The 12,668-nt window shown below is 39.6% G+C and overlaps 1 protein-coding gene across 7 annotated transcripts in view; it reads left to right on the top strand.

Annotated features, from left to right (window-relative positions):
• Window positions 1–12,668, top strand: part of LOC117478868 (transcription factor 4-like) — a 188,287-nt gene that overhangs the window by 147,980 nt on the left and 27,639 nt on the right. For 4 of the 7 annotated variants that reach the window (XM_034125794.1, XM_034125792.1, XM_034125793.1 and 1 more), the window contains 3 exons: window positions 6,395–6,500; window positions 7,801–7,997; window positions 8,486–8,642. In XM_034125794.1, the coding sequence (XP_033981685.1) occupies window positions 6,395–6,500; window positions 7,801–7,997; window positions 8,486–8,642 (460 nt within the window). The remainder of the gene's footprint in view (window positions 1–6,394; window positions 6,501–7,800; window positions 7,998–8,485; window positions 8,643–12,668) is intronic. The other 3 variants (XM_034125795.1, XM_034125798.1, XM_034125799.1) reach the window with 1 other exon arrangement.

Genomic DNA, 12,668 nt, shown 5'->3' with positions numbered 1-12,668 from the left:
TCACATTCCAGCACATCTGCTTTGGATGAAGCGTGGTAAACTATGTGTGTGTGTGTGTGTGCGTGTGTGTGTGTGTGTGTGTGTGTGTGTGTGTGTGTGTGTGTGTGTGTGTGTGTGTGTGTGTGTGTGTGTGTGTGTGTGTGTGTGTGTGTGTGTGTGTGTGTGTGTGTGTGTGTGTGTGAGAGAGAGCAGGAGGCAGAGAGAAGAGAAAACAAGTCAGGAACAAGTCCTTTAAGGAGCGAAGGCAGATCTGTTTCTTTTCCATTTTTTACTCCATAGTTCTGTCATAGTGCAAGTGTTTTTATGGAGGTCAATTAATGACAAAAACAGAGGCTGAAAAACCCAATCTGATCTGTCGAGTTGCAACTCCAGATTTGACAGTCATGGTTTGTGTTTCCATGTACATTTTGGTGTATCGATAAGAAACAGATCTGTCAAATAAGAAATGACGCACTGTAAACGCAGCATGTGACTCCAACATCCACTCAAGCGAATAATTTGTTCGCCCTCCGATTGTGAAACACAAAAATGCTATTTCCACACAATTTTCCATTTTTTTCCCCCTTATTTCTGTTTGACTTACACTTTTTTTGATGAGGTTTTCTTGTTGCACCCTTTTCCTTTGCAATATTATAAAAAGTTCTAAGTGGAGAATTGGCTTACCGCTTATGTCCTATGAAACTACTTCAAATAATCTCATAACAGTAGTGGAAAAAGACAAGCAATAATGTTCCTTACTCCGATTTTTCACTAACTTTGGAGAAAGTTTGCAATAGACTTTGATCCAAACTTGCAAACTGACAACAAAATCACAAATAAAGTTGTGTGTGTTATAAGCTTTGAAAAAGAAAGAGAAAGAAATATGTATTCATGTTTCAAAAAGCACTCGGTCTTTGAATATTTTCCTAATTTCCCTTGCTATCATATCAGTTTTTTAGAGTGTACTGTACATTTGTTTTGGTAGTGAGGCGTTATCCCATTGGTCTGCTCTTTCAGTAACGCTAACGGGCTTCTTTTGCATCAAATGACGCCTCACACTGAGTTATTTTTTGGTATTAAGATGTAAAATATGCACACATCTTGAGGAAGTTTAGTGAGGTCAAAAGGGCAGAGGAAGGATAGGAGGAAGAGCAGGAGTGGAAGCAGGGAGGTCGAACAGATGCTCCCCACATTTGGAGACAATAACACGGAGCAGAAGCATCAAACACTGAACCAAGACAAAAAGCCTGCTTCTTCTCTTCTTCTCCTCTCTCTCTTTCCATTCTCTGTCTTTTTATCCACATCCAACTTTTAGCATTCCACTTTGTTCCCATTTACTGTCTCTCTTTCTAACACTCTGGCCCTGCAGCGTCTTCATCGCTGTCAACACGGTATAACTGAAACACTGCAGAGACAATTAAGTTTGTTTGTTGCTTTTCTCTCTTCTTTTTTTAATGTTGACTCTCAAACCTCCAAAGTCATGATTCAGCACTTTAGCTTGTTTTTTCCTCACTTGTTTTTTACGGTTTCTCTATTTGTTGCCGCTTTTGTTTTGGGTTTCGTGACTGTCAATCATACAAAATAAGCAGTTTGAAGGCAATGTAGTATCGCTCTCCCATGATGGTAATTTTCTTTTGGGTATAAAGAGTGTAGAATTGGGATGTATCCGTACAGTACGCTAACGTTCTCTAATTAAAGTTGAGCTGCTGTTTCTGTGTGTGTACCTGTGGGTCAGGTCAGAGAGTTGCACAGCTGCTTGCTCAGAAAACGTTCTGTGCTTCGATGTGTTTGGTTAACTCCATGAGGAATCAGTTTTCAGAGGAATGTGCCTTAATATTCTCGCCTTGTTGCCGGGGGGCGATTCTTTGAAGGAATCTGTGATGTTTCTCCCGATCCGTCACCACGCAGCGGGAGGTTACACAACCACTTCCACTGGATCCTGTCAGGGACGAGGCTCCATGGATCCCATTAGGACGATCTGTCATTGTTCTGGTTCTGATCATAGTTTTTACACAACAAGGTCCCAATGGTGGCGCAATTACGTTTTGAAGCTTTGCTGTGGTGGAAAACTTGGAAAAACTTGGAAAAAAAGAGTGGATGGAAACAGATTTAGTAAATAAATGATTACGTAAGTGACTTCAACGTGCAATGACGAACGTTACTTCCTCATTCCTCACCAAGGTCAGATGTTACCTTGCTCAGATTATCAAGCAAACACAAATGTTATATTTTCATCATGTTTTCTACTTTTTTGACCGAGTTTCTTGTTGTCTCTTTAAATTATTGTTTTGCACGCTCTTCTTCTGCAACATTATGAAGTGTTTCCAACTGGAGGAATGCTGCTACGTGCTGCGTATCTTCATGAATATTAATCACATCAACCGTATCGGATGGGAACAAGCAATCATTTAGCATTTTCTTTTTTCAATCTTCTCATAATTTGGGGTACATTTTGTTTGAAACCTGGCAACCAAGTGGCTATGTACTGATGACGATGTAGCTTTGGATGAATATAATGGAATCCTGGATATATTGGCTGTTTCGAAATTATCTGTCACTTACAGTATCAGAAGCGATTTCACTTGTTTCTGTAGTTTTTCTATCACTACATACAGAACCGGTTCAATGCAGTTTTATACTGTACAGAACTGCTTCAGATGTTTCTGTTGTTGCTCTTTGATTGGTTTCTATTATGACTCTTTAGTGGCACACAGATGTGGGTAGGCTGGTTTTTTTATGATTAATTTCCTCTCCTGGTTTGAATTGTTTCCGTTTGGTTTCCATCAAAGTAGAAATCTAATTAATTTGAAAAAATCTGCAATGATTATCTTCATGTCCAGTCACTTTTTGACATAAGCAAGGCTCACAATTCTTAGAAATGTTTGGGAAATACTAGCACGAAGGTTATTGATCGGACATTTTACTTCTCAAAGTTCTCATTATTTTCTTGTGGTGTACTGTATGGTTTCTTTAGTTGTCAATGACAACACTGTCAAGGGTGACTCTGAAGGTCCGCCTGGTAACAGTGGGAATACTGAAACTGATACTGTGTGTGTGTGTGTGTGTGTGTGTGTGTGTGTGTGTGTGTGTGTGTGTGTGTGTGTGTGTGTGTGTGTGTGTGTGTGTGTGCGTGTGTGCGTTTGTGCGTGTGCGTTACATACTGCAGGAAGTGAAGTTGTTATTGTGTCTCTACATTCCTCGGACTTGAACACACTCTGCACCTGTTCCTGTCTGTCTGTAACACTCACAAACACGCACACACACACTCACATTAATACACACACTCACGGACACACACACACTCTCACACAAATCACAGCCTTTCGTCACCAGTTTAAAATGCATTCAATGGGAAAATATGTGTGCACAACATGAGATATAAATCAAATAAATGTCAACGCAAGAATGTGTGTGTGTGTGTGTGCATGCGTAATGTGTGTATGTGTGAACTTTGTTGTGTAGGCTCTGGGTCAATAAATGTGGTTTTATCATCAGAACACAAACTCAGTTCTCAGAGGGGAAGTGGATGAGGAGGAGGAGGAGGAGGAGGAGGAAGTTTGACATTAGCTTAGCTCTAATGACATCTGCAGACCCTGTGTGTGTGTGTCTGAGTGTGTGTCTGAGTGTGTGTAAGTGCAGAGACCGAATAATTTGTATCCGTATAACTCCTGCAAGGTGCATTGTGGGGCATTGCCAGCATCCCCAAAAACATTAACTCCTTATAGCACTTTATTTTTGTATTTAACTTGTGTGTCTTCAAGTTTGCGTGAGCGTGTGTGTGTGTGTTTGCGTGTGTGTGTGTTTGCGTGTGTATTTCCTGACCTCAGTCTTTTATTCCCACAGTTCCCAGTGTTTCTCTCCCCTCAGAAGTCCTGATTGTTGTGGTATTTGTCTCTGTGTCTGCGTCTTTCCTCGAGCAGTATTTTTCAGGAAGTAAACAAATTGGCTATGAAACACAACTGAACACACACTGGAGGGATCTAACTTCATTACGTCAATTCATTAACTGTATAACGTTACACTTTTAGGCAGCTCTCTGTTGGGTACATTGAGCATCAAGTTCTCATTCATTATGCAGTCCGTCTTGCATTTAATTGCAGAGAAAGCATCTGAACCTGAACACACTTTGTTGGGATGATGGGTGTAGTTAGAAATAGAATAAGAAGCTTTTAAGCCATTGAGATTGCTGGAACAATACTCAAGATATATTGTGGGATGCATTTAAAACATGAAGTTGAGTTTAAGGGACATTCAGTTAAGTTGAGTTATGAGTGAAATCCCAGTATCCCCTTTTTATAACACTGTTTTTTAAATTCTTGTTACTATTTGATCCCGTTATCCTTGTCTAATAACAAGAGGTGTGTGTGTGTGTGTGTTAAAGTTGATTAACTTGTAAAATAAAACACATTAAGGGAAGCAAATATAGCCCGTGTGAATCAGCTTATATCTCTCCATGATTCATCCATGTTCATATCTTTTCACTCTCAGCTATTTGCGACATATAAGAAACTATGACTGACTGTTTTTAGTTTAAAAAGTTGCAAGTGTCTCATATCCCTTCTTAGTTGTTCTGTATGGTCTCATGGTTCCCTCATCATCTTCTACCATTACATAAAAAGGACAGTTACAGAAAAATAAATCAGATGTTTCCCCTCAGAAGTTAAAGCTGAAGCAGATAAACAAGCTTTTAGTGATCTGAGAAAAAGTCAGGAGGTTTTCTGTTTGACAGAAACAGTTTGAGGCTGTTCTCTGTTTTTAATAATTTCTCTCAGGGAGTGTGGGAAGTGAAATGTTTTTTTAAATGCCCCCAAGTGTTGTTGTTTTCTTTCTTCATCTTTTTCTAGTATTTCTTCTCTCTGTGTTCTACCATCAGATTCTCTTTTACAACATCTGTGTTCTATCCATATGCAAATACTGTTAAGTTAACAAAGCAACCCGTGTCTTTTCGGGAGGTTTGAGGCAGATTAGGTGTAGCTGTGGGGCGGCGCTTTCATTTTGATGTGAGTCAGTGGGGGAGACTGAGGGAGAGGAGAGCGCTTTCAACAGCTGTTCCAGGGTTTGCGTCATGCGGCGCAAAGCTAGCGTCATGGCTGAGTGTTCGCACGCTATGCACACACACACATACACACACACACACACACACAGAGAGGCATGCTGTGGGGACCCCCAGTCGAAGGCATGACCAAACACAGGCATTGTGTGAGGGAGAACGTCACCTGTTTGGAGGGAGGACAGGCTGCTGGTTCTGCTGCATGTTTGCTGCATGACTGCGGCCCTCTGAGAGGAGAACACAGAATCACTGGATCACACTAGTCTGAATGAAAGAAGGGCTGAAAGCATATGTGGTGTGGCTTGAGTTTATGTTAGGAAAAATGTTTTTGGTCACAAACACTCATACTTTTAAACGACAGCATCATGTAGATGCAATTGATGTGGTTGCCATGTTGTATTTTTTATAGTGTGAATTTTGAGTTTTTGTATTGGCTGAGCTTTAGGGTAGAGTTAACTTAAAAAAAAAAAATGAGATAAAACAACCCGTTATCAAGTCATTTGGTGCTTTAAAAATGAGGGTTATCTAAGTTTAGTTTAGATATTATTTAAGTTGTGTTGCAGGTGTACACACACACACACACACACACATTGGCTATACTGTACAGTATACACAATATAAACCCAACTCGTTTTGGAGGTATCAGATAATAGTCTTTAATCAAATATTAAATTCAAAATCATCGATCAACATGTAAAATAACTAATGTTCTTTACGTCCCTAAATAACATTGTTTCAAACTGTTGAAAAACCTACAAAATGATTAGAAAAAATGATTTGAAAAAAAAGCAAATATCTAAAACATGTACTTTTTAAAAATATATGATTGGATTCCACTTTATTTATCTATAAAATGTACATAAATCTTGTTTTATTTTTTTAAATACCTTATTTTTACAGTATGCATCATAAAATGAGTTAAGTTCATTGTTAATAATTGTTTAAGAATAAAATAATGAATAAGCTTTTAATTTTTTTTAGGTAACAAGTTAATTTTTACCAAGGCAAATACATACATCATAATATGTATAACATATTTATAAATCATAAATCACCTTTTTTTGTAAACTATACAACAATTTCCAGCTTGTCCGAGCATAAATTAAAAACTGATCGTGTTACTCCTGAGTTCCCAGAGCAGCTGCTGTATTTATTCCAGGTTGAAAATAAAAACAAAGACCACGAGTTAAAGAGTGAAGTGTCAATCATCTGTTTATTCCTGCTGGAAATGACTTGTGTGTGAAGCCGTCTCCTGCTGAGCCTCACCTTGTGTTTGGCTGTGAGACTTGTGATGAAAACATGTTGTATTTTGATCAGAGTGAGGATTCCTGAATGACGTTGTGTGTGTCTGTGTTTGTGTTGCAGGTGTACGCTCCGTCTGCCAGTACAGCAGACTACAACAGAGACTCACCGGGTTATCCCTCCTCCAAACCACCCAGCGCTGGCTTCCCAAGCTCATTCTTCATGCCAGGTACTTATACACACACACACACACACACACACACACACACACACACACACACACACACACACACACACACTTCCATATTTACTATTTTTAAGAGGAATATTGCACAGCATGACCACCAGGAGGCCATTTCAGCATTCTGTCCCCAAGTGTCCCCACAGAACAGGTTGTTTCTCTAAATGTGGTCCTCACAAGTGATTAAAAACAAACAAACCAACACACACACATATTTATCCTTCATAAAAACTTCCTGCAGTGGATTTCTGAGTTCATTGTGAAAACTGGATCACAGACGGTGTGAAATTCTTTCTTTTACCACAATCTTCAAAAGCTTTCAGTCAGACATTTGATGTGTTATTTACCAAATACCAATATATTGTATTCATCTTTTGCTGAACAGGGCAGTAAAAACATGTGGCTTGCAAACTTTGAGACTCTTTGAACTAAAGCTGCAATGATTAGTTGTAAATGTGTTAGTTTATTGGATAGAGAGACAACTAATCCACTATTTCAATAAACAATGAATTGTTAAACTTCTTCTTGCTGCAAACATTGCTAAATACATGGACTAACAAAACAAGAGAGTTTAACACACACTAGGAAACATTTGAGTGATTGCCAACCTAACAGAGTCAAATAGAGGGACCATAAAGCATTATTTAATGGAATTCAGGTTTTCACCAAGGATTAATTTTAGTATATGTACCTTAACGTACTTACTTAATTTATGTACTGCGACCGTAGTCCAGGATAAAACAAGTTTTAATAGAAGTGAATATAATATGTAATGGCTGTTCGTGTATTCATGACATACATTTGACTGCAGGCGAGTGTTTACAGTCTATGTCTATGAACACAAACAGTAAGTTCTCAGACTTATTTGAGACTGTCAGTTTTCTCACGGGTGGGTTTCATGTCACAAACCATCAAGTGTGTTTTTAAAGGAAGTGATAAAAGTTAGTGGTAACCAAGTTATTATCTAACCTGAATAAGAAAAACAGAGATGGTTCCTAAAATCATGTTTTTTGAAACCAGGTTACAGCATAAAGTGGGTCAGGTCACCAAACTGCATGTTGTCGCACACACTGAGGCACAGAGTGGTTTGACAGCAGATAGAAACCTCAGTATGACTTCACCTTCTCATAGACTGATCTCAGACCAGAATGCAGCACATGACATCAAAATCAAATCAAATCCAAATGTATTATAGCCCCAAATCACAAGAAGTGCCTCAAAGGGCAAAATACAAATATGACATGAACATCTCTCTCTCTCTCTCTCTCCCTCTCTGTCTCTCTGTCAGACGGTCACCACAGCGGCGACCCCTGGAGCAGCAGCAGTAGCAGTATGCCCCAGCAGGGTTACCATGGCAGCATGCTGGGGGGCGGGAACTCAGCCCACGGCCCCTCCCAGAGCTCCTCCTACTGCGGGATTCACCCTCACGACAGATTGGTGAGCAGGGCTGTCAATCACAGGGAGTCTGTACAGGGCGTGACACAGGTGATGCTTTACTTTCAGGAAGTCTGTCCAAAGATGAAATGTAATACAGATAATGTACATACACTTTTTAATTATCCTTTGTTGTTTTTAAGATATTAAGTGTGTTGAGTAAATTGTCCTGCTTCAAGGAAAGCTAGCTTATTCCAAAGGCTTTTGGGGATCAAATGTATGCCTAAAACATAATAATTAAACGAATTAAATCAATGATCATAGCCAGTGTGATATAAAAGTGTTTTTTCTAGGAGACATATTCACTGTATTTGATCACCTTTTTATGAATAAATTCAAAAGTTAATATTAAAGCTGGGTAAATTAATACATTTACAAGCAACACACGTCTGGTGACTCTATCTGTAGTCATTATCATGTTACATGCTAAATGACATGTACAAATGCACTGTTTATTATCTTTTCATGTATTCTGTGCTGTTTTGCAATATATATATATTTTTTAGAAGCTTAATTTTGTTCTGTTTTTCTTTTTGCAGAGTTACCCGTCGCACTCGTCTGCAGATATCAACTCCAGCCTTCCTCCGATGTCCAGCTTCCACCGAGGGGGAGGGGAAGGAGGAGGGGGGGGCGGGGGGAATCACTACAGCACCGCCTCGTGCACCGCTTCCACCAACGGCACAGAAAGCATCATGGGTAAGACACCTGTTGGTTTTCACGTCTTGAAATGAATACTGTATCATTAACAGTCATCCCATGGTTTAGCCCACTACTCTAACACACCTAATTTATGAAATCAGATACCTCAACATATTTAGTTTAGTTTAGTTTATTTGTTTATAGTGTCGTGGACAGTCCCCATTGATCAACTGTAATTGGGGCAGCTTTAGCAGACATTGCTCATTTCCAGCTGTTGTCCCTGGCCAGATGATAATAGACATATTTTTTAAATCACAAAACATTACATGTCACTTGTTAGATGCTTTTATCCAAAGTGACTTACAAACTCAGTACTGTGGGCAATCCCCACAGGAGCAATTTTGGGGAGAAGCGTCTTGCCCAGGGACACAACGACATGCTGACTGCAGTGGGGTTTGAACCTGTGACCCCCTGATCCGAACACCAACGCACATCCCACTGCACCACACGCCTCCAACAGTATTAGTTATAAAGAAAGGATGAAAGACAGGTAGATACAGGCGAAAGGATAAAAGAGAACAATAAAATGCAAACCGCACACGTTACTACATACATGTCACATATATTATAATAATAACACTAATGGTGAATTTTTGCACCAACATTCATGGTTCCCAGAGGATGAATCTTACTGACTTGGGTCGCTTTTAGCAAGTTGGTGGAAACGTGCTTATTTCACGCCAGGAAAAAGTTCTGCACATTTGAGCAGTTCCTGACATAAGGTCTGTGTCTAACACAAGCTTCTGTTGCATGTCTTCTCGCAGTTACTACTTTAAACGCAACACTAACGATCCTTTCTAGTCAGGAGGCCACATGTTAACTTACCACAACGTTTCCAGTTATAAAATCCCTGCTGGGATTAGACTCAGATTGATCGAAACCACTTAACAACTAAACTTTAGGAACTGTACTTCCCATTCTGGCTCAAACTGAACTTTTCTGACAAAAGCACACACACAAACACACACAGCATGCCGTATGGACCCCTTGCTTCGAGTCGCATAGAACAAATGGAACAGCAATAAGAAACAGATTGAAAGTTTGTTTTCATTGGAAGACATCTCCAACATTCCAGAAAGAATGAACACACACACACACACACACACACACACACACACACACACACACACACACACACACGAGTCGGAGCATATGAGTGTAAACACAACATGAAGCTAATGAAAAAAACATGATGCTGTCGTTTAAATGTAAACTCATGATACGTGTGTGCACACATGAACGCTTAAACGCCGCCGCGCAGTGTTTACAGGCGATTCTCTGCATCCGGCTGATTTGCACGAGTAAACAAGTGGGTACGTTCTCTTTGTAGAGAGTAGCAGCTGTGGTCAGATACAATTGATTCTAGCACTGGAAATATAATCTTCCATCAACAAAGCGTCACATTGGTACAGTCAGCTCTCGATGATGAGCATTGGGTGGCACAGCCTGAATGTACGTGGGTCAGGTCTATATTATGATTAGATTAAGAACTGGAACACACTGGAGAGGAGTTGGTACAGGAGTCATAGGCAAAGCTTCAGTGTAGAGCTGCAGGTTCATTTATTAGAGAATTGGCAGAAAATGTACTATTTTGATAATCGATTAATTGTGTTTCCTTGTTTTTGTTTTTGGTATAGTAGATAAAATGTCTCTGGGTTTTGAACTAACGTCTAAAGAAGTTACCTTGGGTTTTAGGAAAGTGTGGTCATTGTTTTCTGATGAGTTACTAACCACACAAGTAATAATGATAACGACAGTAACTGTTCAGTGGACATCTTCATTATTTTATATTTTATATTTTCCACTGCGACCATTAGTTTGTATTGTAAATTAAATGAATCCACACTGAACACTGCTACATCAGATGCATCCTAACAAATGTGGATATTTTGAGGTGCTGTTGAAATAGATGGATATTATAATGAACCTGCATGTGAATACAAAAAAAAATGGGTTATCTAAATGTTTATTCTCAGTTTAAAGAACATAGATTTTTTGTAAACTAACTGCAGACGTGTATGTTATCAAATCTAATGAATACAGTAGTATGCAGTGTATACAAGTAATATGTGATATGGATGTGGCACACGGCAAAGGATCCGCAGGGCAGATGCAACTGTCATTTTGAAGCGTGGAACAAATACAAAGCAATCATGTATTCGATTATGCCAAGAAAGAAAGAGCGAAGTAACATATTTCATAATAATGTGATTCTAAAATGGTTATATAAGTTTCTGGTTGGTGATGGACACAGACAGAAATAACTCGCAAAATCACTTTCATCTTCGGGATGCTCTCCTCTTCTGCTGCTATAAGCTTTCATTTATGAAAAAGATGTTCTCCTGCATATGTTCTAAATTATAGAGTAGAGTCCGGATACAAGCTTGTGTGTGTGTGTGTGTGTGTGTGTGTGTGTGTGTGTGTGTGTGTGTGTGTGTGTGTGTGTGTGTGTGTGTGTGTGTGTGTGTGTGTGTGTGTGGTGTGTGTGTGTGTGTGTGTGTGTGTGTGTGCGTGTGCGTGCGTGTGCGTGTGTGTGTCAGTAATCCCTTGGATGGTTTACTAGGCCAGTGGTATGGCGTGAGTGAGACATGAGGCTTTAACCCCAAAACATATGCTGCTTCCTGTCTCTCTCTCCATCTTCATCCCTGTATCTCCCCTCCTCCCCCTCTTTCTATCTCTGTTTCTCCCTAACAGCAGTCCGGTCCTGCCAATTTCTGTAATGGATTCATTTGCCATGAAAGGATGTTTTTCGCTGTGTGTGTGTGTGTGTGTGTGTGTGGCGTGGACGTGTCTAACTTGTGTGTGCGAGCGTAAACTTTCCATCTGGGATCTGCTATCAGGAGAGATGAGTCTCTCTGCCTCCGAGTGTGTGTGTGTGTGTGTGTGTGTGTGTGTGTGTGTGTGTGTGTGTGTGTGTGTGTGTGTGTGTGTGTGTGTGTGTGTGTGTGTGTGTGTGTGTGTGTGTGTGTGTGTGTGTGTGTGTATATGTGTGTGTGTGGGCGCTCATCTGGTCCTGTGAGGTCACTTCCTTCCTCTTTGGCCTCAGTGCTCTTCAAGTGTGTGAAACAGATTTAGTTGTGTCGAGGTCCAACATTTGCACACACAAACACATGCTGTCAGTCAGTTAGAATGCGAACAAATGTAGATGTTGAGTGTCGGTTCCTATTGAACTCTGTTATAGTTCTGTAATTATTTAGGAAGGGTCAGCACACCATCAAATTGTATAACTTTGACCTGCCAAAGTATAACATTTAGAGACTAATCATGGTCTGCAAACAGGTGTTTATAGTAGAATTACAGTAGGTATTTTTAAGTCTTTTGAATTCATCTAAACGCACCGTCCGTTCCCATGCATACAGAAATTACACTAATACTTGATTGCCTGCAGTTTAGATACAAAAATGAATAAAAAAGAAACGGCACACAACGACAACACGGTTTTTGTAAAAAAGAAGACCAATTTATTCATCAAAATAATAAATATTCTTAAAACAGTACATATGAGCAGGTTTGGGTTACTTTTGAAATGCTACAATTACTAGTTACATGGTCAAATATTGAATCAGTATCCTAAACTAAATATCACACTATAAACACAGTTTTCTTTTTACTTGCCGTCAACAAAACAATGTGACCTCAGAAAAGAAGAAACCAGGATATTTAGTATCAAAAATGTTTCAAGGTTCAAGGCTTTTATGGGTCATATGAACATAGCTACAGTGTAGTTATGACGATGAAAAGCTTAGGTCTCCAACAGAGCAACACAATAAAACAGATACACATAAAAAATATAGTGCAAGTAAATACAAAAAGAAAAATAGTAAAAAAGTGGAATAGTGCAATAAAAGTCTATATATAAGTTATTGGAATATGATATATTAGATCAATAATTTCTAAGTTGCAGCCAGATTAATGGGATGAAGCTGTCCCTGAGTCTGGTGGTTTTAGTCCGGATGCTGCGGTACCGCCTGCCAGACGGCAGCAGACAGAACAGTTTGTAGCTGGGGTGATGGGGGTCTCTGA

Source organism: Trematomus bernacchii, unplaced genomic scaffold, assembly GCF_902827165.1.
Source record: "Trematomus bernacchii unplaced genomic scaffold, fTreBer1.1, whole genome shotgun sequence".
NCBI classification, from domain to species: domain Eukaryota; kingdom Metazoa; phylum Chordata; class Actinopteri; order Perciformes; family Nototheniidae; genus Trematomus; species Trematomus bernacchii.
Note: the sequence above shows the minus strand (reverse complement) of the source record. Positions and strands in the feature narration are given on the sequence as shown.